The sequence below is a fragment of the Pyrus communis genome, chromosome 3 (assembly GCF_041283825.1).
Source record: "Pyrus communis isolate YQ-2024b chromosome 3, ASM4128382v1, whole genome shotgun sequence".
NCBI lineage: Eukaryota > Viridiplantae > Streptophyta > Magnoliopsida > Rosales > Rosaceae > Pyrus > Pyrus communis.
The window spans coordinates 19,270,943-19,297,376 of record NC_142567.1 but is presented as its reverse complement, the minus strand read 5'-3'; the positions used below and the strand labels follow the sequence as shown (position 1 = coordinate 19,297,376).

The following is a 26,434-nucleotide window of genomic DNA, read 5'->3' as shown; positions in this document are numbered from 1 at the left end:
AAAATGAGGAAAGTGGGAATGTAGTTGTACATATACAAGATCATATAAACCAATCATATTCTATCAACAACCTCAATTGCAGAGAAAGATGATCACCGTATCCATTCCAAAAGAAAATAAATAGAGAAGCTCTTTCAAGTTCCAAAGCTTTCCAATACTTTCTTCTATAAGACTATAACCAATGGAATATCCTCCTTAATTGAATCAAGTATGCTCATTGAAAAAGCGCTAGACTTAGTTTCAAACTTGGCAACAAAGTTTCACAAAAGAAACATAATGGACATACATTCATAAGTGTAAAGGGATTCAGTTTGGGTTTTTGGTGTTTGGTCCGATATTTTTCAATTTTCAGTTTTTTGAACCCACCCCTACTTATTTTTAGTTCGATTTAATTTCATAAAAACCTAACAAAATAAACATAATAACAAGCCATTGATTTGAATTATGCAAAAGTATCTGCCCTAAATAATAAGTTAATGCTTTAAAATAATTGCAATCCAACGTAAAAAGATACCAGCTCCTCACAACAATTATTGACCCAACATATCAAAAGCTCAAGCTCGACTCATTTTTCAAACGAGCCTAATATTTTGTCGAAGCTCAATTAGTTTAATATGCGAACTGAGCTTGAACGAGCCAAACACTAGTAAAACCAGAACCGTTCCTTTCCACCTTGGATTAAATAAAGCAAAAGAAAATGGTAACGGATCCTCCACGGATTCTTTTTCTAGAAATTCAAGAGATCCTGTAATCGTGTTTATTTATCGTATATCGTACGGTAAAAAATTATTTAAAAGTTAAAATTTAAATAGTATTTAATTAAAATTAATTACACGATATACGATGAACAGACACGATTATAAAATCTCTAAGAAAATGATCCTAGATCCTCCTCTCCTCTGGATCCTTTTCAACAGAAAATAAAGTAAACATAAAGTGTGTCGATAAGGTATTGAACCGGGAGAGTAAAGGTTTTCTCCATTACGACCCAAATTGAAGCAGCGAGACCGGATTCCCGTTCGACGACGGCGACGCGTCAACAGCCGTGATCAACCTCCTGAATATTATCCCTTCTCCCCCAGCCTCCACGACTGCAGCCTTAGCACTGCCCCTGTTTTACCACCAGCCACCACGACTGGAGCCTAACCAGTACCAGTAGGTAAATTATTTTTCCCTTTTTGTCCTCTGTAAAGATATGCGCACACACACACACACACACGTATGTTTGTTAGTTTCTGTTTGGCTGGTTGCGTTTTTGCTTTGATTGGTTGCTTAGAAAACGGAACTAATCAGACATTGCTTTCTGATTTCGATTAGGTTCAGTTCTTTAGTAGAGCGATAGCGTAAGTGGGACGATTTGGTTAAGTTAGGACTAAATTATGAGGTTGGCAGCTTTCAATTTAAACTGTATAGGTGAAATGGCGGACAAGAAGTAGTGGAATTATTTGAGGTATTGAGTTGCAAATGGCTACATTGATGAAAGCAGTGATAAAAAAGGTAGAGTTTGGTTTTTGGATCAGTTGCTTGCGTTTCCTGTGCAAAATGGTTATACCGAATTCTCGTTAACTTGCTAGCATGATGTTTGGAAAACCATGTCACAGTGCTTCGTAGAACTTGTAGAATTGATTATTATAAACTATATGATCATGTGAACTAGTTTTGTTCTATTGTTTTGTAGGATCATGTGAAGTCCCAATAAGCTAGAAAAGTTTGGTGTTAGTTCCTTTTTGTTTGGGTGGTGATGTTCTTCAGTAAGTTTGAAACATTGAGCTTCTTGTCATCAGCCAAACTTCGTCGATCAATTCCCATGGCCATTAAAAACCCACCCATCTCTGCTCCTTCCCATGTTCAAAGCTACAGTTCTGCCATCCCGCCATCCAAGACCCACCTCTACGCATCGTTCTTCTGCACCCTCGTACACCTGTACTTGACATGTGGCAGATTTTCCAATGCTTCTGGTGCCCTCTATTCTATGCGAAATCACGGCCTTGTTCCTGATTTGCCGCTCTGGAATCAACTTCTTTACCAATTCAATGCCTCAGGTTTTGTCTCTCATGTATCTTTTCTTTACGCTGAGATGCTCTCTTGTGGGGTTATGCCCAATATTTTCACCCGCAACATATTGATTCATTCTTTTTGCAAAGTGGGAAACTTGAGTCTTGCACTAGATTTCCTGAGAACTGGTGAAATTGATACTGTTTCATATAATACTGTCATATGGGGTTTCTGTAAACAAGGATTGGCTTATCAGGCTTTTGGGTTTTTGTCTCAAATGGTGAAGAGGGATATATCAATCGATTCGTATACTTGTAATACACTAGTGAACGGGTTTTGTCAAATTGGTTTGGTAGAGTATGCAGAATGGGTTATGGATAATTTGGTGGATGGTGGAATTCCACAGGATGTTGTAGGTTTTAACACCTTGATTGCTGGACATTGCAAAGCTGGTCAAGTTAGTCAGGCACTTGAATTGATGGAGAGAATGGGTAGGGACAGTCTGTCGCCTGATATTGTTACTTATAATACTCTCATACATGGGTTTTGCAACATGGGTGATTTTGTAAGGGCCAAGAGTCTTATAGATACAATGTTGAGATCACGGAGAAACAAAGAAGGCCCTCAAGATGAAAGAGATGATGGCCAGAATCAGACTAAAGGTGAGAACTTGAAACCAAACCTTATAACACACACCACACTCATTAGTTCTTACAGTAAGCAGCAAGGACTTGAAGAAGCTCTGTCTTTGTGTGAAGAAATGGTTATGAATGGCATTTATCCCGATGTAGTTACTTATAGCTCCATTATAAATGGCCTTTGCAAGTATGGGAGGTTATCAGAAGCCAAAGTGCTTCTAAGGGAGATGGAGGAAATGGATGTGGATCCTAATCATGTCTCCTACACTACCCTTGTGGATTCCTTGTTTAAAGCAGGCTCTTCCATGGAAGCTCTTGCCCTTCAAAGCCAAATGGTTGTTCGTGGCCTGGTTTTTGATTTGGTAATCTGTACTGCTTTAATTGTTGGACTCTTTAAGGTTGGGAAAGCTGATGAGGCTAAAGACCTGTTTCAAACAATTTCAAAGCTTGGCCTAGATCCAAACTCTATCGCCTACTCTGCATTGATACACGGGCTTTGCAATTTAGGAGACATGAATGATGCAGAATCTATACTTAAACAAATGGAGAAGCGCCACGTTCTACCAAATATTTTTACTTATTCTTCAATGATAAATGGCTTCATGAAGGAAGGAAAGCTTGATGAGGCCATGAATTTATTAAGGGAGATGGTGCAAAAGAATATCCTGCCAAATGCTTTTGTGTATGCAACACTAATTGATGGGTGTTTTAAGGCAGGCAAACAAGAGTTTGCTCTTGATCTTTACAATGAAATGAAAATCAGAGGATTGGAGGAAAATAGTTTCATACTTGATGCTTTTGTGAACAACATGAAAAGGTGCAGAAGGATGGAGGGAGCTGAAGGATTAGTTATGGATATGACTTCTGGGGGTTTGTTTCTTGACCGTGTTAACTACACATCTCTAATGGATGGTTACTTTAAAGCGCGAAAGGAGTCAATTGCTCTTAACTTGGCCCAAGAGATGATGGAGAAAAATATAGGGTTTGATGTTGTTGCATACAATGTCTTGATGAATGGTTTACTGAGGCTTGGGAAGTACGAAGCAAAATCTGTTTGTACTGGAATGAAAGAGTTGGGTTTGGCTCCTGACTGTGCCACATACAATACCATGATTAATGGATTCTGCAGAGAGGGTGACACTGAAAATGCTTTTAAACTCTGGCATGAGATGAAGTGTCAAGAGTTAATTCCAAACTCAAACACTTGCAACATTCTGATACGAAGACTTTGTGATACTGATGAGATAGGAAAAGCAATAGATGTCTTAAATGGAATGGTGGCTGATGGTTCTCTTCCTACATCATTTATTCACAGAATTCTGCTTGATGCTTCTTCAAAGAGTAGAAGAGCTGATTCAATTTTGCAGATGCATCATAAGCTTGTATGTATGGGGCTTAACCTCAATCGGGATGTTTATAATAATCTCATTACTGTCTTGTGTAGGCTAGGTATGACCATGAAAGCTACTTCAGTATTGAAAGAGATGACTGGAGGAGGATTTTTAGCTGATATTGATACCTACAATGCCTTTATATGTGGATATTGCAGAAGCAGCCATATGAAAAGGGCTTTTGCTACTTACTCGCAAATGTTGGCTGAGGGAGTTTCTCCAAATATTGAAACGTACAATCTTCTTTTAGGGGGACTTTCAGGTGCTGGTCTGATGACAAATGCAGAGGAGTTCTTTGGTCAAATGAAGAACAAAGGCTTTGTTCCTAATGCTTCTACATATGACACTTTGGTTTCTGGTCATGGTAAGAAGGGAAATAAAAAGGAAGCTATAAGACTTTATTGTGAAATGGTAAGCAAGGGTTTTGTTCCCAAAACTAGCACCTATAATATCCTTATTAGTGATTTTGCTAAGGCGGGAAAGATGAGCCAAGCTAGGGAGCTTATGAATGAGATGCAGACAAGAGGGACCTCTCCTAACTCTTCAACTTACAACATACTAATCTGTGGCTGGTGTAGGCTATCAAGGCAGCCAGAGCTGGAGAGAAATTTGAAAAAGTCATATCGGGCTGAGGCAAAAAGATTATTAACTGATATGAAAGAAAAAGGGTATGTTCCATGTGAAAGTACCGTTCTATGCATCAGTTCTACCTTTGCTCGACCAGGAAAGAAGGCCGATGCTCAGAGGCTATTGAAGGAACTCTATAACAAAAAGAACACATGATAGATGGGAATGAAGAATATAGGAAATACCCATTATGGCACATAGATTGCCTTTCATTCCATACTGAGGCTGGATTAATTCTTAAATTGGAAACCAAGTCCTGAAAGGCTTGATATATGGTATGCATTCCTCATTCCATACTTAGTATAGCTATTTGTTTTCGTTGAAAATTTGTAGAAGTTAAATTAAGTACTGAAGTTGTGGTATTCTGTTTTTGTTTCTGATCTTATTTTAGAAGTAAATCCAAATGAATGATTTAATGTGGTTCTTCAAGAGGAGTTTTGAAGTTTATATTATATGCAGTTGCCGAAAGGAGACATAAACTATTTGCGGAAGTTCTTTTCAATGTATGTGGGTGCGAGGTTATATATACATCCCCAAGAATATTTCTGCGGCACTGCCCTTCTTAGGTATATTACTATCCTTTTTTTGACATATCTGAACAGAGGTTTAAAACTAGTTATCCGATATTTGGATTCTAACTGCAAGCAATATTGTTGCCATTTTGGTGCCTTTTGTTGACGACTTGCTGCCACTAAATTTTCATTAAAACTGTTTGTTTACTAAAACATTAGTTGCCATATCGGAAGCTGTAGGTGTTGGTGATTCAATTCACAGCTCCCCAGTTGCCATATGTGGAGATTTAGTGCTAATGAGTTATTGCAGATTAGTTGAAAGAAGAGATGGTGATTCTACAACCTTGTTGGCCTTCTTTATGTTTTCAGGGGTCATATATATGTACATGTTCATTCTTCTAACTATGATAAATAACTAAGAGGGGTGTCTTGTGGCTAGATTTATTTTCTGTTATGATAAAGTTATCTATCAGCACTATGTGGAGATGCAAACTGGCCAGTTTCATATGTACAAAATCAAGTTCTCTGTCACTGTTCCCAGCACTGTGTCTAAAGACCTAACACTACCTCTGTGTATGACAGTACAGGATGGCTCTTGAATGACCGAAGCTGTAAGGTTGGATTTGGACCCTGAAATGCTAAATTGGTGCATGGAGAACAACATAAATAAAGTTGGGGCTGGTGGATACTGCAGAATGTCCCTTTTTCATGGGAATGTCTTGCAACCTAACGACGCCAAAATAATAAAGTTTTATCCGAGAAGTTGAGGAGAAACATTTCACTCAGAGAGAACGGAGATGGTTTGGAGAGTGGTGGATAAGAATCTACTCTTCAAGTGGACTCTTCTTCCTCACAAGATGAGAAGTGCTTGAGGAACCATCTGTTACCTGCTAGAGCATTGTGTGTGCTTTTAACTAGAGGAGTTGTCTCCATCAATGTGCTGAACTGGTTCTGTATTTCAAGCATGCTCTTGATGCCTTGTCAAAGAAAGGTGGGTTATTTTTTATGGATTTGTATGGCGGTACATCCTCGGATTGCAAGCTAAGGCTTCAAAGGAGATTTGCCAATTTTCCGGTGAAAAACTTCATCGGAATCCCAATGTTGGTGTCTAAAAAGCAGAATAGTTTTGGTTTATTGCCTTTTAGTTTGTGAAGATTATTTAGGGACCTAAGTTTATGTGGTCGCGCCTCTGTGATGCAGAGAAGATCATCTTGTAACTGATTAAAGTATGTCTACTTGCAAAAATGGGGTTTTTTCTTATTTTTTTTATTTTTTTATTACAGTTTTAATGTCTTCTATATCGTGAAAGAATATTGAGTGTAGGATTCGTTATGAAGTGTTGATATATATATTTTTTTTTTTTTGTTCCCGGTAACTTCTGAATCATTTGGAGAAGTTTTTAGTAGGACTTAGTCTAGGTGAGTCTCATTAAATGTAGTCTCTGCGTGAAACAAACACGAAATTACATCAAGAATTAGTCCAGTCTAGCCCAAGGAAGATAAAGGGACTAGTATCTAACAAATGACAACTAATGATTTTGTGCGCAAGAAAAAGCTAGTATGTAATAAATAACAATTAATGATTAAATAACAGAAAATGCTATTAATCTTTGATCTTATTTAATTTATTTAATCTAACGATTAAAAATTAAAAAAAAAACTTGTGAGAGGTAAGAAAAGATGGGCTGATAGCAACTACTCCAATAATAATCAATAACAACACGTGTTGGCGTTTGCAACCAGTTGTAGGCATGTACCTTTCAATGGCCAGCAGCAGCCGGATTTATAAAAATTAAAACCGGGGACCCACTCCAACACCCGCACGAAGGGAAGGCCCACATGAAAACGATACGAGCGGCCCCGGATCGGCAAACCGAGCCGGTCCAAATTGGCGTGGCGAATTAAATGACCAAAATCCCTGCCGTGGCCGAAACGACTTCGAGAAGATGACCAATTTAATTATTTCAAAATTTGAACGGCCTCAATAAAATCCTCTTCTGTCTAAGTTACGCGCATTTTAATAAGAGGAAAAAAAAAAAAAAAAAAAAAAAAAGAGAGAGAGAAAGGAGGGAATTTTGTTTCCTCTGAGGACCAGGAATCCCAATCGCCAAGGGACCGCCTGGTTTTTCTTTTTTCCTTCCTTTCGGTTTGTTCTTCCCAGAAATTGTGATTCTGCGATCACCTTCTTAATTCGATTTCCAAACAGGTATTTTGGTTGTGTTGTCATTTGAATCTGTTTGGTTTGGGGGGAAAATTTTTCTGATTTGTCGAGATTTTGATCGGATTCGGATATTTGGTTGCGGAAATTTTCGAATAATTTGTTTTGGAATTGCAGAAAATTGAGATCGTAATGGCGGAAGAGCATCGTTGCCAGGCACAGCAGCTATGCGTCAACAACTGCGGTTTCTTCGGAAGCCCGACGACGCAGAACTTGTGTTCCAAATGCTACCGTGACTTGCAGCTCAAGGAACAACAGGCGATCGCTCTCAACCAAACTCTCATCTCCTCTTCCTCTTTCGCTTCTCCTTCCTCGTCCTTCTCTCCCTCTCGTCCGTTTTCGTCCCCGCTGAACTCCGTCTCACCCGCGCACAAGGCACGGGTGGAGCGCGTGGTCGAAGCGAAGGAGGAAGAGGCGAAGGAGGCCGCGCCGTCGGCGGGGGCGCAGGCGAACAGGTGCACGACGTGCCGACGGCGCGTGGGGTTGACGGGGTATAAGTGCAGGTGCGGGATGACGTTCTGTGGGACCCACAGGTACCCGGAGCAGCACGCGTGCGGGTTCGATTTCAGAGGGATGGGGAAGGAGCGGATCGCCAAGGCCAACCCGGTTGTGAAGGCGGAGAAGCTGCATAAGATTTGAGAGGAGGCGGCCGTTAATATCATTATTTCCAGGGTTGCCGTGGTCATTTTACTTTTCGTGGTGTGGGAAATTTGGGTAGGGGATGGTTGGCTGATGGTGTGGGTGGGATAATGCTATTGCTTGGTCTTTGTAAAAATTTAATCATAATTTAATGGTTTCCGCTTTCTTTCTTTCCCCTTTTTTCAAAAGAAAAAGAAAACAATTTGTCCATAATTCAATCAACAATTGTACGTGTGAATCATGTGATATGAAGGTTTCCTACTAACGAAATGTCTGTACCTAAATATATTATAGTACTTAAATACATTGTAGTGAATTAGTGGCACATAAGAAAATATGCAAAAAAATAAGTGTAACAAAAATTCCATACCTAAATATATGATACTAAACTAGTGTACCGAAATGTTCGTACCTAAACATATTATACTAAACTAGTGTACCGAAATATTCGTACCTAAATTACAATGAATTAGTGGCACATAAGACAATATGTAAAAATATATGTGTACCAAAAAATCTCTACGAAAATATCTTCTTATATAAGATACTTACTATAATGAGAATTAAAATTTACAATATAATTTTAAAAATTTATTTATGAACACCATAAAATTATAAATAAAAAATAAAGACATTAAATACATAAACTGGCATTAGATAGAGTTTAGGGACTAAAATCAAATTTTAATCTTGTATAAGACATTTTTCTAAACTTCATCTTATTTAAGGATTAAAATTTAATTTTCTAAAGAAAAATAACGAAAAATCCAAAAAAGCTTTAGTTTTAATGAAAAATGACAAATAAAAGTGTAGTAAATAGTACCAGAAAAAGGTAAAAATGTGGTTTTTTGTTAAAAATGAACAGTACTGGAAGTGTTTCGTTAAAACTTCCAATTTTTTATTATTCTAATTGCCATGCCGTCAGCTCCCTAATTGCTATATGAAAAAGATTTTTTTTTTTTTTTTTTTTTTTTTTTTTTTTTTTGTGGGGCAAACAACATATATCTATTTCACAAAAGAGGTTGGACCTAATGTCAGCTACGGTGGCTGTTAGTGTTGGAGAATTCGGTTATAATTTTATTAGGCTAATTGAAGATTAACTCAATCAAGTAAGGAATCAGAATCAAATTCAATTATGGTTTCACAAAATAATTCTAAGATATTATTTATTCAATGATCTCCGGTATAATTCTTTCATACTTCATCTTACGGGTTACACACCTTAGCCAACCGGATGGCGACACATGGTGTGAGATCCCTCTTCTCCATGGTTGGCCCTATGCTCTATAAATGCCTCATGTTTTCACAAATTTTGGTAAGCTTTTGCCACACAATTAATCCCTAAAACTCTCTCTCTTCAGAAAGCTGACTTAGGCATGTCCATTGGCCAAACCCACCCCCCACTCCTCGGGCCCATGGCTTTGGTTTTTGGTCAAATGTGCTTATTTATTTTATATGTACAAATTCGCTAAGATCGAAGATAACATATTTTTACTAACACAGTTAATCTATTAAATTTTTCGTTAGATAAACAAAACAAAACCCTAAATCAACAACTCTCACCTCCCCTCTCAAACTTTTTCTTGGGCATGCAGTCGATCTCTTTCTTGTTATTCATATAATTGTACCGCACTAGGGATTTGAAATAGGGTCAGGAAGAAGTTTTTTTTACCCGAAGATGAGGAGAACGAATACTCAACACGTGAAGGTACTTTGCGCAAAAACAACGGAGGCCATTGCTTACACGGTTTCCTCCCCTTTTAGTTTTTATATTTTTATTCTTTGTCTAATTTTGTAATCTTCTTCCGTTTTATGTTTTTATTTTTAATATTAGTTTTAATTCACTTAAACATCCATGTCATTAAATGAATCAATAAGAACCTTCGGATGTTATGTAACTTAAAAGCTTAAAAAGACTGTAAAAATATTTTTCTTATGCATTAAAGATCTTCACTGCAAACACCTACAAATTTAATTGTTTATCAACAAAACCCATGAATTTATTTTATACATGAACGAAAAGTGAGTTGCTTACATTGTGAGAGTCTTTCTTTCTTGTAGAGAGTTTTTCTCACCTTTTTGTGTGAGGTTTTCAAAGTTGAGCAAATCCAGTAGCACCTAGCTTTGGCCGGGGTTGGTTGCCGTTTCCCCTTTTCTTTCCTTCTCTTCTCTTGTCTTTGCTTCTACTACTTTTTCCTCATGTTTTATTTCCCGATTTGTTTTGTGTCTCTTACCCTGCTAGTACGCCTCGTTCTAGTTCATCCTTGGTTCGATTTTCAGCCATGCATCCTGTTGAGATTGTGTGTAGAGCTCTGGTGTTTCCACCGGCTCCGGTGTTTCCAACACCACCACTTTCTTGTTGCTATTTGCCTTTTCCAGCAGTGTTGCTCGTGGGTTTTCACTGATTTCATCTTGATAGTTGGCTTCTATTAGTTGTTGGCTATCCTTACTACGTGGATGTGCTCGAGGAGCAGATCAGAATTGGATGATGTGTTTGATGAGGTGCTGCTTGGTTGTGGGTGAGGATTGGAGCACATCAGAAATCTCTATGGCGGCGGAAGTAGTGGAACTTTCTAGTTGCTATTGTTGTGCTTTGCCTTTTGGGGCAAATTTGTTGTTTGGCCCTTTTGTAATCTGTTTGTTTTGGCCCTTTATGTTTGCTTATAAGTTAGTTTTGGGCCCGTGGGTTGTTATTGTATGTATTGCTTTTCGGTGTTTAATAAAAAGCTTCCTTACCAAAAAAAACACTATTGAGTACAATCTCTTCAATGTCTATTATAATCAATTTTTGTCAAAAGAATTAGACTTTATTATACTCTAATGTAATGTTTACATTCTTCGTCAAAATATTGAAAAAAAAATATCTGTTAAGGGACCTTTTCTTTAGCATAAATCTTAGGAAACTATTATTGGCGTTCCAAAAATTTAATTATGCACTCTTCATAAGTGTATTTTTCTTTCTAAATATAAAAAATTTGGAGTGCACAATTAAATTGTTTGAGTACTAATAACAACTTTCAACCTTAAACCTAACAAATTATCACAGTTCACTAGGCACTTTTAAGAGTCGCTTTTTCTCAGGAAAATAAATAATTAAATTTATTTCTCTATTTTGGTATGTTTTTCTTATTGAGTTGCATTTGACAATATTGAAGGAATTTACAAGATTTTTTTTTTGTCAAATGATTGATTTTGTTAGATTAGCCACCCACGGAATTTGAATCTACGCTGTCATGTAAGGGCTCAATACCTTTCCAAGATGCTTTTTCCATTATATAGTAATACTTCTCTAAAATCATACAGTTGGGACCAAACTAATTTTGTAACTTTAGGAAGGTTATTATTTATGACTTATTTATTCTTAGTGAATGTTGTATTTCCTAAATAGTATTCCTTGGGTGCCAAATATTGTATTTCTTGCATATTTGTGTCCTCATTGATAATTATAACTATGTCGAGGAAAAAAAAAAAGTCTTCGTGAGAAGGAGCGCAAGTTAGGGTTTGGGTGTGCTTTGATGGCTACTGGGTCTACTCTTCCACATCATGGAGAATTTCCTATGGTTGTTTCAGTCAAAGTTCCATCTAAATGATCAAGAGGGGGTGGAAGTAGAGATTAGCGATACGGTGACGAAGCGTTAACATTGCTCCAAGTTCTTTTTGGTTGGCAAAGTATTGTCAAGGAAAACACCTTGGGCCAATGTGGTGATGGGGATGTTCAAGGATCTATGGCAACTCAAGGCTAATGTGGCGGCTATGACAATTGGGGATAATCGAATTTTGTTCTGTTTTAATACGGAAATTGAAGTGCAATGTGTTCTGCGTGGTAGTCTGAGGGTTTTTGGTAAGGCTTTGCTCCTTTTAGTGGAGGTGAAAGGTCTGGAGATGCCGATGAGGGTTCCCTTATGGGAGCAAGTGTTTTGGGTGCGAGTACATGGGTTGCCTTCGACCATTATGTCTAAGCGTATGGGGGAAGAATTGGTGGCTGCCTTGGAGAGGTTAGTGGCGGTGGATTGAGATAAAGATGGTACATGCCTTGGTGAGTTTATGCAGATTAAGGTGGCCATTAATGTGTTTCAGCTGTTGCGGAGGAGATACAAGTTCGATTACCAGAGTCTGAAGGGAGTGGGTTGATTGGGGTTCTTCTCCAGTACGAGCGTTTTCTAGCGTATTGTTACTTGTGTGGTAGATTAGATCACAGAGGAGTGCACTGCTCACACTACTCGGGTGGTCACATTGATGAAGTTCTGTCACTGTATGGGGGGTGGTTGAAGGCAGGGCAATATGTGTTAGGGGTGGGTGGTAGAGGGCAAGGTAGGAGGAAGAGAAGAGGGTGGTGAATGATGGGTACATGTGCTGGAATTCAAGTTGATGGAGGAGGAAGAACCAGTGGGGGGCCATAGGTTGTGGGTGGGGGGACGGTTAGCGGGCTGGATTTGGGAGTTGACTTTTCTGCACCAATTTTGATAAGGGAGGATATTGGGGAGGATTCCTTGGTATTTCTTGGGGAAGGCAATTAGAAGACAAGGACAACTTCGGCGTGAGTGACTCTATTATGTGCAAATTCAATTGGTAATTTTGGTGAGGAGTCGCATGATGTGGTGATGGGGGCGTGTGGGGTAACTGGTAGGGGACTTTGTGTGGGGATGAGGCGTTAGGCTTGGGTGATGGGCCACAGTTATTATTGGGTGGTTTGTTTCCTATTAGGGATGAGACACCTGATTTGGTTTGCAGGCCAGTGTCTCCATTGGGGTTTGATCTTTTTGGCCTAAACCCATTTATCTGTGGTGTACTCCATGAACAGGTTTCGAGATCAGGTGAAGAAAGAAAAAGATGTCAGGGAGATGTGAGGAAAAGCTTTCGGTGTACACATAATAGAAAAAGATTGTGTTCTTTGATCTCTCAGGTTGATGGGGTTGCAATCTCCTTGGGGACTGGGCGATCGTCTCCTAACCTAAGTTTGCCTGCCAACTTAGAGTTAAGTTGCAACGGGCAGGTAGGGGAGAAAATAGTACAATCAGAGAAGCACCAAGCTAGAGATGGGGCTTCATCTGAGTACGCGAAGCTATGCTCAGTCCATTGGTGAGGAGTGCGGGCGACCACCTTCGCAGTTCATAATGAATGGGTTAAGTTGGAATTGCCAAGGAGTTGGGGACTTTCGTGCAGTTCAAGCTTTGTTGGAAATTATCCAATGTCAACGTACCCCCTTGGTTTTTTTGTGTGAAACCAAGTGTAGTGCGAAGGTTATGGAGGCAAAAATTAGGATATTAGGTTTTACTAATAGTTTTGTTGTCCCGAGCAATGGAAGGTCTGGTGGTTTATGTTTGTTATGGGCTGATGATGTGGAGTTGGAGGTTCAGTCGTCGTCGCTGAATCACATAGACACAGTGTGCAGGGAGGTCAGGATTGAGCATTGGTGGCGGTTGATTAGGTTCTATGGTCATCATGCGACGGTGATTCGACATTTATCATAGTCTTTGTTGTCTTCTCTTGGGCAGTAGTGGTCTTTACCTTGGCTTTGTCTCGGGGATTTTAATGAAATTATTAGCATGGAGGAGCAACTTGGTGGCAATGTGAGAAGAGAGAGTCAGATAGATGGGTTTCGCGTTACTATCCAAAACAGTCAGTTGGTTGACATAGGTTATGTTGGATGTGATTTTACTTGGACAAATAGTAGGGAGGATGAGGTGAGGTGCAGATTGGACCGTGCGTTGGCCACTAATTCATGGTTGGCTCGGTTCCATTTGTCTAGGGTATGTCACTTGAACCCGTCCAAGTCTGATCATTTACCCGTGTTGGTGGAGATTCAGATTTCTTTGGTGGTGCAGGCTAGGAAGGGAAGAAGGTTTCGGTTTGAGGAAATATGGTTACAAGAGGAAGGTTGTGAGAATGTCATTTAGAGTGGTTGGGCCTTTCCGAGTGTGAGAGTGCCATTATTCTAGGTTTGTGAGAAGATTCGTGCCACGTGGGTGGCGTTGTTGGAGTGGTAGCGCAATGTGTTTGGTTTGACGAGATTGGAAATTGCGAAGGTCTGAGAGAAGTTGGGTGCTCAAACATGATGGAGTTGAAGGCGTGTATGGAGGGAATTAATAGGTACTTTGGATTCACTACTGAGTAGAGAAGAGACGTTTTGGTGGCAACGATCTCGAACACAATGATTGAATAAGGGGGATCGGAATACAAAATTCTTTCACCAACGTGCTTCGAATCGGAGAAGGAGTGGGATGAGGCTTAGATTTGGCAAGAGTCTCCTGATGGTATTGAGCATGTAGTGGTGGATTATTTTAGGAAGATTTTTCAGTCCCAAGGGGTTTTGCCTAATGCCATGAGTGAAGTGATAGATGCGGTGGTTCCAAAAGTCACTCCGGTGAGGAATGTGGAGTTATTGAAACCTTATATGAAAGAGGAGATTAAGTTGGCTCTGTTTCAAATGCATCATTCCAAGTCTCCGGGGTTGGACGGGATGTTTCCGTTTTTTTTATCATAAATTTTGGCATATTGTGGGGGCGGATGTGGTGGAGCTGTTCGATCTTTCTTGACATCGAGCTGTTTGTTGTGTGAAGCTTGCTTTACGCATGTCGTACTTATTCCAAAAGTTAACGAACCTCAGGATATGACCCAACTAAGGCCGATTAGTTTATGCAATGTAGTGTATAAGATTGGAGCTAAAGTGTTAGCGAATTGTCTTAAAGGGATTTTTTCTACTATTATCTCTCCACATCATAGTGCATTTGTCCTTGGCAAATTGATCTCCGATAATTTGCTAGTAGCTGTGGAGATTGGGCATTTTCTCCATAACAAACGATGTGGTCGAGATGGGTATTTAGCTTTGAAATTGGACCATAGCAAAGCATACGATCGTGTTGAATGGAAATTCTTGGAGGCTATGATGTTTAGGTTGGGGTTTGCTAGGGAATGGATCAGAGTGATTATGGCTTGTGTGTCATCGGTTGCCTATTCTTTCCTAATTAATGGGGAGCCTAAGGGCTATGTTGTGCCATCCCGTGGACTCCAACAAAGGGACCCGATCTCACCGTATCTTTTCCTACTATGTGTGAAGGGTCTTTCGGCACTTATTGCCAAAAAGGAGCAGTGTGGGGCTCTTAGTGGTATTCATATTTGTGATGGTGCTCTCAATGTTCATCACTTACTCTTTGCTGATGATAGTTTTCTATTCGGAAAAGCTAGTCTTGATGAGTGTGCGGTTATTCAACATATATTGGATGTATACTCTCAAGCATCGAGGCGAGCGGTAAATTTTCAAAGAGTAATGTTGCTTTTTAGTGCAAATGTTGGTTCAATGGAGCAAATTTCTATGGTCGGGTTTCTTGGTGTCCAAGTGGTGGAGCAACATGAACGTTACTTGGGGCTTCCTACCTTTGTGGGAAAAATAAGGAAAAAAACATTCTCCTACATCAAGGAATGGGTTATGAATAAGCTATGTAGGTGGAAAGGAAAATGTTTGAGTAGTGCGGGGCGTGAGCTTCTTATTAAAGTGGTTGCTCAAGCCTTTCCAACTTATGCTATGGATTGTTTCTTACTTCCTAGGACTTTTTGTGATGATCTTCACAAGTTGATGGCTCGGTTCTGGTAGGGCAATGATCCGAATGCGAGGAAAATACATTGGTGGTCTTGGGAAAAGCTTTGCAAAGGGTATGGGCTTTTAGGAATTATTTGCATTTAGCTTAGCGGTTTTGGCTAAGCAGGGGAGGCGTATTTTCTAGCAACCTAATTCTTTGGTCGCACAACTATTCAAGGCTTGTTATTTTCCCACTGTATCCTTTTGGGAGGCAATCGTTCCGAAGAGTTGTTCGTATTGCTGGTCTAGTATTTTAAAGGCACGTGAGGTGTTAGTCTATGGCTCCAGATGGGTTGTTGGGAATGGTTGGGGTCTATTAAGGTATGGAAGGATAAATGGTTACCAAGACCTCATTCTTTCAAAGTTCTTTCTATTGCTGTTGCTGATCAGGAGGATATGCGTGTCCAGGAGCTTATTGATATGGAGTCTTGCTTGTGGAAATTGGTTGAGTTACATGCTTTGTTTTCAAAGGAGGAGGTGGGTTTGGTTAGTACTATGCCGATCAGTTTTCACTTACTGCCAGATCGGTTAGTTTGGCATTATAATTCTGGGGGTGAGTATATTGTTAACAGTGGCTATCTGGTGGCTAAGGAGTTGGTGCAATCTAATTCGGTTGGCGTGTTTACGTTGGAAGGGAGCAATGCTTTTTTACCTTTTTGGAAGTCAATATGGAGGGCTAAGATTCCCTTTAAGGTGAAAATTTTTACGTGAAAAGTTAGTCAGGACAATATTTCGACTAAATTTAATCTTGCAAGGAAAGGGGTGCACCTTGATATATAGTGTAGGGCGTGTTTGGGGAATCTTGAAATGGATAGGCATGTGTTCCGAGAGTGTGTGTTTGCAAAGGCTGTGTGGTTGGGGTCTCCGTTGGGGGCTAGTATCTTGTCAGAACCAGGAACGTTGATGTGTGAGTGGCTCCTTTAAGTAGTTGAGAATCAAAGAGCTAAGTTTGATCTTGTTTGCATGGTTCTTTGGGGCTTGTGGCAGGCACATAACTCTCTGGTATGGGATAGGCATCGTGGACAACCTATGAAGGTAGTGCAGAAGCTTGTGTGTTGGTATCATGCATTTTTGGCAGCCCATGAAGTGTAGAGTGTGCCAAAGCCAGTTCTTTAACTCAAATGGATGACCCCCTCTGATGAGTGGGTTAAAATCAATATTGATGGGGCCACACGACTGAAGCATTTTTCTGGGGGAGTGGGAGCTGTGTTAAGGGATTGGACGGGGAAGTTTTTAGCAGCGGGAGCATGGAGGAATGAGGGTATTGGGTATGCTCTTCATGCGGAATTTGAGGCAGTTTTGGAGGGCTTTCGGTTGGCGGGGATGTTGCAGGTTAGACGGGTTATTGTGGATAGTGATTCTGCTCTCGCTATTGCTGCTATCAATAATTGCTCTTGGGATTTGTTTGAGTTTGGTTTGCTAGTGGAGGATGTCAGGCAAGTGGCGGAGTTGCTTTCCCCGGTCCATTTTGTGCACGTGCCAAGAACATGTAATGGGGTTGCCCATAGATTAGCTAAGTTTGCCATTTCTATTGGCAATGAATTTGTATGGTTAGAAGACCCTCCTGATCTCATTCAGGACCTCCTCAGCCAGAAGTTGATGCAGTGCATTTGATTTCAATAAAATATCGAGTTTTCGTCAAAAAAAAAAAAAGAAAAAAAAGATGGGACAACAAAAATTATATATGGAGTTTACTCTAATACACAATTGGTCTCAAGTTGGGACTAGAATTTTTATGATTGTAAAGAGGTTATTCCATTATAGAGTATTACTTTAGAAATGGTTAACTGTATTTGTAAGAACAGATACGTGTTTGAAAAATCATTTCATATTAGGTGGCATCATACAAAGATAGGTAGAATGAAACTTCATTTTGATGGCTTGGTTAGCTTAACAAATTCAGCCTCAATATGCTTTATTTGTTGAGAGTTAAGAATCTAGGGTAACGGTCTTTGCAACCGAAATTTTCACTTTATAAAATTGCAAAGAATCAAAATGGATTTTAAATTAGGGTTTGACAAGATTCAAGTGGAAGGTGATTCGAAGGCTCCGATTGAGAAAGTTTCCAAAATCCAAGCATTTTGGAAGGTGCAGATTTTGCTGGTTGGAATTCTCTCTTATTAGTTCTTTTCATGCTCCCTTCAAACTTGTTTCATCATCTGTTTTTAATTTTAATTATTTATGGAAAAATATTGGTAGAACCGTTTATAAAAGAAACAAGTGCTGTATATGAATCGCTCACATAATCTTGAGAATTGTAGGCATCCGCGGGATTAATTCGTAACCCAATTTTCTTCTATTTTTTGTTGGTAGAATTTCCTTTCATTCTCACTTTGTTTTTCTTTTGCTTTTTGCTTTTTCAGCAGATTGATGTGGGTTCTTCGAAATAGCAAAAAACCCTAAGTAGACCCCACCCCAAATCCCACCCACTCTCCATCATTGCTTTGAGCTGCGAGAAGGAGAGGAGACCATGCCTCCACTATTCCACAACACTCTCCCTCTCCCACTACAGAAATCCTCAACAAGTGCAAATCACACCTTTCAACTGCCCAATCAATAACCTTCATCCCACCACCAAAACACCCTAATATATAAAGTGGTCAATTTTTTACTGTATTTCCACTGCATTGCATCTCCCACAACTCCCCAGGGAAAAAAAAAAAAAAGAAAAAGAAAAATCCCATCGCCTTTCAAAGTCTCAAGCTTTTCGCCTGCAATGGGGTTTGTCACCTGCTGGTTTCTCCAATCCGGTCCAAACCCCACACTCCCTTTAGCATTTAGCATCATGAAATTTCCATTTCTCAACCAAATCCCAATTTCTCATTCTCAGTCCCACTGAAACACTCCTCAGCAGAATCCCAGATGCAAATCCCATCTACTTCCCAAATCCCTCTCTGAAAATCCTCACTTCCCTAATGCCAAAATCTGTAGAAAACCAGGATGAAGCCGACACGCAGAGCATCAAGATCTGCACTCCCATCCATTTCTGGCCGCATTTAGCGACACCCATCAACCCTTTCAACGATCTCTTCACTCTTCCCATGAAGCGCTCTGTCCGCCCGTTATTCAGCATTCTCCTCCTCATTGTGTTCGCCGCCACGCTGAGCTGCCGGAACGCCGTCCGCCATAGCTTTGAGCTCGAGAATAAGGTGCTAATCCAACCGTCGAGGCCGGTGTTCAATGCCACTCTGCTCAGATTCGCCGCCGTTGATGCAGGTGAAGCTCAAGCCAAGAAGGAGATTGAGGAGCTGTTGGAGGGTAACTTTGCCAGTCTCGGAAAGTACCGGACTTTCGCTTCGTGGAGGCGATTTAATCACCATGATATCAGAGCAAAGACGTCCACTGGATTGCCGGTAATGCTCCGCTCTCCCCGATTCTATCGTTATTGGTTGGATTTTAGGAGGGTTTTGAGTGATTGGTCGAGAAACAAACGGTTTCATGCTGATGTTATGTTGGATTTAGTCAGACTTGTTAGGAATCCCATTGATAGGCACAATGGCTTGGTGGGTTCGGAGCAACGGCGCTATTCGTCGTGTGCGGTTGTCGGAAACAGTGGGATTTTGTTGAAGAGTAATCATGGAGCTCTCATTGATAGTCATGAGGTTGTCATTCGATTGAACAACGCGAGGATCCAGAGTTTTTCGGAGAAAGTTGGCTCGAAAACCAGCATTTCGTTTGTAAATAGTAACATTTTGCATCTTTGTGCTCGGAGAGATGGTTGTTTTTGCCACCCTTATGGACTGAATGTGCCTATGATTATGTACATTTGTCAACCGGTGCATCTCTTCGATTACACGATATGCAACATGTCCCACAAAGCGCCGTTGCTTGTGACTGATTCTCGGTTTGATGTGTTGTGCGCGAGGATTGTGAAGTATTATTCGTTGAAGCGGTTTGTGGAGGAGACGGGGAAGTCGTTTGAGGAGTGGGGGGCAGTTCATGATGGTTCCATGTTTCATTACTCTTCCGGTATGCAGGCTATTATGCTTGCTTTGGGAATTTGTGACAAAGTTAGTGTTTTTGGATTTGGGAAGTCGGATTCAGCGAAGCATCATTATCACACGAATCAGAAGGCCGAGCTTCGATTGCACGATTATCCAGCGGAGTACGCGTTCTATCACGATTTAGCCGAGAGACCGCAGGTAATACCGTTCCTTTCGGACAAGTTCAACATTCCTCCTGTGGTTCTATATCAATGACATTTTGGGAGTTGAATCATTTACTTTTGTGGAATCAGTTGGTATGAATTGTTGCACTGTTAGTGTTGTAATTGTAGTCTTCAACAGCAGTTGTTGAAGACTTATGTTTAACACTTTGAGCCTCTACTATCTAAGATAGTTTTGGGAAATATCAACTGTAAAATTGGAATCCAAATCAGGTTATCATCTGTTTTTTGATTGAATTCGTTGGATTTCGACATGGAAATCATATGCATGATCGACCATAAGAAGTTTTGAAACTGAAACCGGCCTCGATGTGATGTTACAATTGTCGAAAATTACGCTTCTTTTTCTTTTGAGTTGGTTGCCAAGGAAGAGTTCTTCCTTTACCATGCTGTCTTCAACTTTTGTATTTCATTTTGTATCGTAACGCTCCGCTATATTAGAGGCACTACCTTAATTCACATATACGGAAGTATTGTTACAAATGGAATTGCAGACTGAATCTACAAGTTCGAGGCTCGTTTGACAACCATTTCGTAGCCATAGCCGTCACTTTTTGTGCAAAAGGCCAAAACTTTGTACAAATATGATCCAAAAGGTCTAAAATGGTTATCATACACCTCCCGGTGATCGTTTGAGATGATCGGTGGCCGCGCTCTTATAAGAAGAAAAAAAAAAAGCAGTCGCGCTCTTATAAGAAAAAAAAAAGCAGTCGCATCTGCTTCCGTTGCTAAAGCCCCAGTTTTGTGGATAATTACATGAAGGCTTTAAGGACCTAACAGCAATGTTTCCTAACTCCTCGAAGAAGGCTGGAGGCCTACGACCTCGTCGGACCCTCGAGGCTCAAATCACTCATTTTTTCACATACGTGTACAGATGTAAACAGTATAAAATCAGTATAAAATCGTGCTTGAGTAGCATGTATATCACCTTTGAGTCTTCGGATTCACATGCTTCTACAATTTCAGGGTGCCGAGAAACACCATTACTACAGACCGACTGGAAGATTCGTGATGACGTTATGTTCAACAAAAGTTCATCTACAAACCCTTCCCAAAGACATACCTACTACTAAGGCTATCCAGCCTCTTACCCCATTCCATACTTTCAGCAAAAGAAAAAGTCAAAAGGTCTGCGCAACGTTATACTCCTCCTCCGTTTCCCTGGCTTACCTTCCGGTGACCCCTTCACTCCTCCGGCTCCATCACTGAATCCTTCTCTTCATACTTCACAGCTACCAAAAACCTGATGCTTACCTGAAACAAAAGAAATACTTGAGAAGCCATGCACCAATTCGAAAACTGGACTGCAAACTCTATCAAGTACAGATACCTGTGTCGGATCATAAATAGCATACTCGTTGTACTCGAGAATGCTTTCTTTATCATCTGAAGGTACCAGGCGGCCACAAGGAACTTTGATATCGTCTTGCCAAACAAAGTGCTCCGATTCATCAGTTTTCTTCCTCCCCAAGCCTTTAACTCCTACTTTCTTCTCCTCTAAAGATTTGGTATCCTGCGTCATTGAATTGCACAAGCCCATTTGAGTTAAAACTTAATGGAAACATTACCCAGAACTTGAATTAAAACCATTTTCTCAGGTTCTACCTCCGGTGCGGTCTTAACCTTAGTGATCTGGTCTCCTTGAGAGGCTACAGCTAAAACCAAGAACCCTTCCGGTCTGTCCACTGCAGTAAACCCGTACCAAGCAGCTTCTGCAGCAGCATCAGAGCACACAATAGCCCTTCCAAACTGTGATCCAAAACCCAGATATTAGTATTCAATTAGAGAGCTTACGCACATTAAATCATACGGGGACAGGACTTGTAGTAGCTGTAATTATATTACCATATAGCCTGGAACAGGCAGAGAGCATATTGCTGGCAAGAAACCCTTATGCAGGTGCCTCAACATATTTGAGCTCCGTGTTCCTGCAGACAGAAAACCAAAAGTACAGTAAAATCCTTGTTTAGGCACCACCATGCAAAGTACTGTACCAGTCACTCACCCTACTGGAGGAAGTTAATACAAATCGAGCTTCGTTCTTGGAAGGTGCTTATTCGTGTAAAGAAATAATAATCTGTTCAAGTAAATGAACAGGACTACAGAACTTACCACACCATAAGAGCACTTTGTTCGGTAACTTCTTTATTTCATCCAGAGATTGGCAAGCACTTGATTCGATAACAAATATGTTATCAACAGACACCCCATATTCCTGAAAAGCATTTTTGATTACCACCAACACACATCCATATTCTCTATAGTAGTTGGTGGTTTTAATGATTCCAAATCGATCTTAAACATGCATGCTTACAACATCTCCAACTTTGACAGGTTCGTAGGTCTTCTCCAGGTACTTCAGGATCATCTTGTAGTCATCAGATTCCTTATCCAGTGGAGAAATTGAGCAGCCCAATTTGTTGTATCGCTCGGACAAGGGGTCATCAAGGGTAGATTCACCCATGTCTCCAATGAGATGGGAAGCCATGGTTATGTCTCGAATAGTTTCAAGTGCGGCTGCAGCCTGCAAGATTAGACCGGAAATGATTTCAAGGTGTAGTGGACATATCCAGAATCAAACAAGTGACATATGATTTGCTTCTGCTTACATTATCTGCAAGTTCCTGATAGTCTCTGAAGATAAAAGGTCTAGTAGAGTGCATAAGGGTGAACCATCTTTGACTAAAATCTGACCAAACTGCCTCAGCCTTCGGCCCTGCATCCTTCATTGATTTCAATGTCTCCACGAATTTCTGAAGAACCTCCTCACCTGAATACACACCTTTGTCATTTTGTAAAAGAGTGGACAAGGAGGATACAGGAGGATCTTCGAGGAAGTTCCTTACATCGTTTTAGGTGGACAACGGAAAGCATCCCCATTGGAAGTTCGGGCGCGTCATAACCCATTTCCATTAAAGCATATCTACATTCGAAACAGCTGGTTTGAGGACTTCCAGAGTAAAAAGACAGTAGATAGTCAAATGCCTGGAACGGAATCATACTTGTAAATCTCTTGACTGCATAAAACCTTCATGAAATTTGCAACCATCGGCTCAAGTTTGCAATGTGTGGCAGCAACTCCCAATTGGTGAAGCCCAAGCCCTCCATGCCTCACATCAACTCCGTCATCCTGTTCAGAGTAGCAAACGTTTCACATGGCAGAATAACATTGCAAACAGAAGGAAATGAGACACAGTACCATGTCTATAGGGTAAAACTTCAGTGGCTTCTTCTGGATTTTCTTCTCTCTTTCCCATGGTTCAAACTCATTTCCGGTTGCTTCCTTGAAGAGCCTCACAAAGTCCATGACAGCGTAGTCCACATTATCCCACTCTTCAAGCCTTTCCTCAGCATTAGGGTCATCGCCAACTTTTCCTTTCTTGTAGTACAAATGCAGGTTGCTCTGTGGTACTGTAATAAGTTGCATGATGCAATAACTGCAGAAGAAACTTGAAAATTAAGGCCAGTTGACATCATCACAAATAAACTCAAATAGCTGGAGACGGTCTAATTTACTCGTTCAGTTTTCTGCCTAGATCACAACGAGAAAAGGCGCAGTTGTATAATATGCCATCTCTCTCAAAGATTTTCCCATCTCGCTCCCGCAATTTACTATCCTTGTGGACACTTCTCTTCCCATATATCTTCAGCTGCAGTCATATACGTTATTGTTGTGATTACAGATACAAATATTCACGTGAAATTTCAAATGGAGTGCTATAGATATCTTTGAGGTGAAAATTCTGTACTTCTGTCGAAAGGGACTCAAGTGCCTCTTCACTTGGATCCATTTTGTACCATGGAACTCCTCTGCCATCGGGAGCAAGATCACTAACAATATCATACGCTTCGAGAGGCTGGGGTTCTTGTTTCTCGATGCTGTCTTTCAGCCATGCTTCGTTTATTACAGGAATTCCTCTTTCCCTGCAGAAGGATCAGAACTCTCAAGTGATACTTCTCAAATGAAAATTCCAGAACACTACTATTTTCGCAGCGGAATTAATAGGGGAACTCAAAAACACTTCTATTCTCAAGTTGGAATTAAGGGTAATGCTGGGAGACAATTTCTTATCCTCCTTATAGGCAACAGTACAGCAATACACTCGAAGAGACCTATTCTATAACTCAAGAGAAATGTTCAACGCTTAGGGCCAAGGGAAAGAAATAATTACGCACATTGCTTCAGCAAGTTTACCCGTGCCACCTCTGTCTCGCTCCGCAGGGGATGCAATCAGGCAAGTTACACCTACAAGTGTTTGTAATAACAATTACAAGTCTAGACAGAGTAGACTTTTATCTGCAGAAAATATGTATACAACATAAGCACAAATTACCAATCACATGGTTGGCAACTTTTCCTCCGTGTTTTTCTATTTCTTTTCTCCAGTATTGCTGCAAATATTGATACACAATCAGTAAGCACCACAAATTGGCAAATGCACAATTGATAACGACAACATGACTGTGTGTTACATACATGAGATGCACTAAGACGGCCCATAAGCGACATCGACATCCCAGTAAAAGGCTTAACTGGGATGCTTAAATGCTTCTGAGGACGGCGACCTGGGTCCTCGTAATCCTTTAGCAACTACACCACAGATGAGCTCGTTAAGTTGACATAGATATTAGGGGCCATAACATAGCAGACGCACTAAAAAGAATAGAAGAGGCAACTGCGAATTACATCGGATGCAGGAGAGTTGAGGACACTATCTGGCAACTTGATTGGTTCTAGTTTCCTTGGCGGATCCATTGTAATAAATGTACAAGTTGCCCACTCACTATAAGATCCAGTGCAAAAATAGCGTATAACCCTGAACTCCAAATCGCCATGGCATGCTGGACATTTATCTAATGGACCATAAAACAGCAAGTCTTGACTGTCCAAACATCGAATCGAATGTGATTAACAGTTGCAAATAATCATGCAATGCTCCTTTACATTAGCAAATAAAATTAATTGCAAACAAAAATGGACTAACCATTTCCGTAGAATGGTGGAATCAGAGCCGGAGGAGTCCTGGCCATTAGCTTCCAAGATTTCACGCATCTGTTCGGTTGAAAGGTTGTCCTTGACCACTGCGCAGAGCTTCTCATACTTGGCAACTACTTCCTCCGAGGATTTTCCATTTGTATTGCCGTTGTCACCTTCAGATTTGGCCTTCTTTGGAGACTGCTCTGCCTCATGAGCCTTGTTCTCGGCTTTCTGCTTCCTCGTCGTCACTTTGTCCTCTTCAGCATTTCCATGAGAATGAGACCTTGTCTCATGGACCTTGATAACGTTCAGTTTACACAAAACATATAGTTAGTAAGCTGCCAACGGCCTTTTACTACCCTAAACCCTACTCTTAAAAGAAGGAAATGGGGAGAAAATTTAACAATATAGCTACACTTTTTGCCTTTTTTTTCCCTTAATATTCTTGCAGATAAAAACAAACTAAACTTAGACGTAGGGTGCCGAATTTTACCAAGTAACAAAGAAACATCTGGTGTAATTGGATTAAAAGGTAAACGTTTTAACTAGTATTCCATCATTTTAAACCCTAGGTACTTTTCTGAAAGTAATCATAACTATTTTGTTCTTCCTTCTCTTTCGATTTTTGGCTGTATATTCTCTTATTAAGATCTTACGAATAATTCAATAATGTTTCAAGAAAAACTAGAACCTAGTGTTTTATGGCCGGGAAGAAATCCTCCTAACCTTCTGGAAGAACCCACTAGCTAGCTAAATTTGTAAGACATAATACCCTTCCCTTAATTTTTGTTTACTTAAGTTCAAAGTAAAATATTGGTTACAAAGAACTTAAAATATTAATTACAATACTTCTATGTATTTGACACAATCACCATCTTGACGGTGAGATGATAATTGTAATATATTCAGATGAATTATTGTGACTGTAAGATGTTGTGATTGTATAAATATATTATAGTCTATCCCAAAAGATATTTTCAAAATTTGGCTCACAAGAATTTAATAAACTCAGGTTCAAAATTTACATAAACAAATAAACCAGAATTGGTGTCGCAATAACAGTACCACTAAGAGCTTCAACTGGACAAAAAAGTAAGGACTGAAACACGTACCTTCATATTTCAGCTACAAGTTCTTCTGCAGGAACAGATTTAAGAACTGGATATTTTTTTCTGCACTGTCTACTTCAACTTACGCTTTTGGTGGAATTGTATTTTTACAACAGCAAAACAACATGTCGAAATAGTTGAGCATGGCTCGGGGATATAAGCAGATGAAGACACCCCAAACGGACACGTACATTCCTTTTGCTGCAGGGCCTTCAGTTTCTCTGTCGTTTCATTTGTGCGACAGGTGTTGTGATATGAAACGTGTCCATCTCGGAAGTTTTAAGCCGCTTCGGCCTTTTGACATGTGGAAATCTAACAGTTGAATGTGAGAGACTTTGCCCTACTCTTGCATGCAAAATCCATGTTTTATTTTTCTGCATATTTTGAGTGTTACAAGATTAAATTTCTTTTTTGTTTAATTATCTTACTGAGATTTTGTATAACACATGGCTTGGCCTCCTCGGGACTTGTGGGGATGAGGCCAAATGTAGCACAAACAAGGCTTGGAGTTGTCGAGGTCAAGGTGTTGGAAGTTATCATGTTTTATTTGATTGCTTAAATGTTAAAATGGCTTCTGTGTTCTTTTC

General features: G+C 40.2%; 3 protein-coding genes and 1 pseudogene across 10 annotated transcripts; 3 read left to right on the top strand and 1 right to left on the bottom strand.

Moving 5' to 3' along the window:
- The first annotated feature begins 927 nt into the window (after nt 1–927).
- Nucleotides 928–6,423, top strand: LOC137715019 (PPR repeat protein). 6 transcript variants are annotated; one of them, XM_088691207.1, is made up of 5 exons: nt 981–1,159; nt 1,318–1,497; nt 1,679–4,926; nt 5,111–5,217; nt 5,751–6,423. In XM_088691207.1, the coding sequence occupies exon 3, from the start codon at nt 1,742–1,744 to the stop codon at nt 4,805–4,807; it is 3,066 nt and encodes a 1,021-aa protein (XP_088547333.1). In that variant the 5' UTR covers nt 981–1,159; nt 1,318–1,497; nt 1,679–1,741; the 3' UTR covers nt 4,808–4,926; nt 5,111–5,217; nt 5,751–6,423. The 6 variants fall into 6 exon arrangements, with proteins under 6 accessions (XP_068310323.1, XP_068310321.1, XP_088547333.1 ...); XM_068454222.2 differs by lacking the exon at nt 1,318–1,497 and having other exon boundaries at nt 928–1,159; XM_068454220.2 differs by lacking the exon at nt 1,318–1,497 and having other exon boundaries at nt 928–1,159; nt 5,746–6,423.
- A 751-nt stretch (nt 6,424–7,174) lies between these two features.
- On the top strand, nt 7,175–8,189 carry LOC137715021 (zinc finger A20 and AN1 domain-containing stress-associated protein 3). The gene is made up of 2 exons (XM_068454225.2): nt 7,175–7,368; nt 7,498–8,189. The coding sequence occupies exon 2, from the start codon at nt 7,513–7,515 to the stop codon at nt 8,017–8,019; it is 507 nt and encodes a 168-aa protein (XP_068310326.1). The 5' UTR covers nt 7,175–7,368; nt 7,498–7,512; the 3' UTR covers nt 8,020–8,189.
- Nucleotides 8,190–17,579: 9,390 nt separating this feature from the next.
- LOC137716267 (beta-1,6-galactosyltransferase GALT29A pseudogene) lies at nt 17,580–19,997 on the top strand (annotated as a pseudogene). Its single transcript, XR_015960836.1, has 2 exons — nt 17,580–17,698; nt 17,959–19,997. The product of XR_015960836.1 is annotated as a beta-1,6-galactosyltransferase GALT29A pseudogene (transcript).
- Nucleotides 19,998–20,651: 654 nt separating this feature from the next.
- Nucleotides 20,652–26,026, bottom strand: LOC137714365 (poly ADP-ribose polymerase 3). 2 transcript variants are annotated; one of them, XM_068453599.2, is made up of 18 exons: nt 25,851–26,026; nt 24,746–25,035; nt 24,448–24,643; nt 24,238–24,351; nt 24,095–24,152; nt 23,937–24,006; nt 23,510–23,684; nt 23,277–23,410; nt 22,960–23,197; nt 22,763–22,890; nt 22,607–22,683; nt 22,370–22,530; nt 22,075–22,284; nt 21,873–21,975; nt 21,606–21,688; nt 21,366–21,509; nt 21,091–21,273; nt 20,652–21,014 (listed from the first exon to the last, which is right to left on the bottom strand). In XM_068453599.2, exons 1-18 carry the CDS (start codon nt 25,854–25,856, stop codon nt 20,946–20,948), a joined length of 2,439 nt encoding a protein of 812 aa, XP_068309700.2. In that variant the 5' UTR covers nt 25,857–26,026; the 3' UTR covers nt 20,652–20,945. The 2 variants fall into 2 exon arrangements, with proteins under 2 accessions (XP_068309700.2, XP_088547329.1); XM_088691203.1 differs by lacking the exon at nt 25,851–26,026 and having other exon boundaries at nt 24,448–24,614.
- Nucleotides 26,027–26,434: the final 408 nt, after the last annotated feature.

Excerpts from the sequence above, each read along its gene's own strand:
- LOC137715019 (XM_068454222.2), top strand. The coding sequence starts at position 1,742 with ATGTTCTTCAGTAAGTTTGAAACATTGAGCTTCTTGTCATCAGCCAAA.
- LOC137715021 (XM_068454225.2), top strand. The coding sequence starts at position 7,513 with ATGGCGGAAGAGCATCGTTGCCAGGCACAGCAGCTATGCGTCAACAAC.
- LOC137714365 (XM_068453599.2), bottom strand. Across the intron at positions 23,411-23,509 it reads TTGAGTCCCTTTCGACAGAA|CTGAAGATATATGGGAAGAG; the intron begins GTACAGAATTTT and ends ATATGACTGCAG. Across the intron at positions 23,198-23,276 it reads CTAGGCAGAAAACTGAACGA|TTATTGCATCATGCAACTTA; the intron begins GTAAATTAGACC and ends TTTCTTCTGCAG.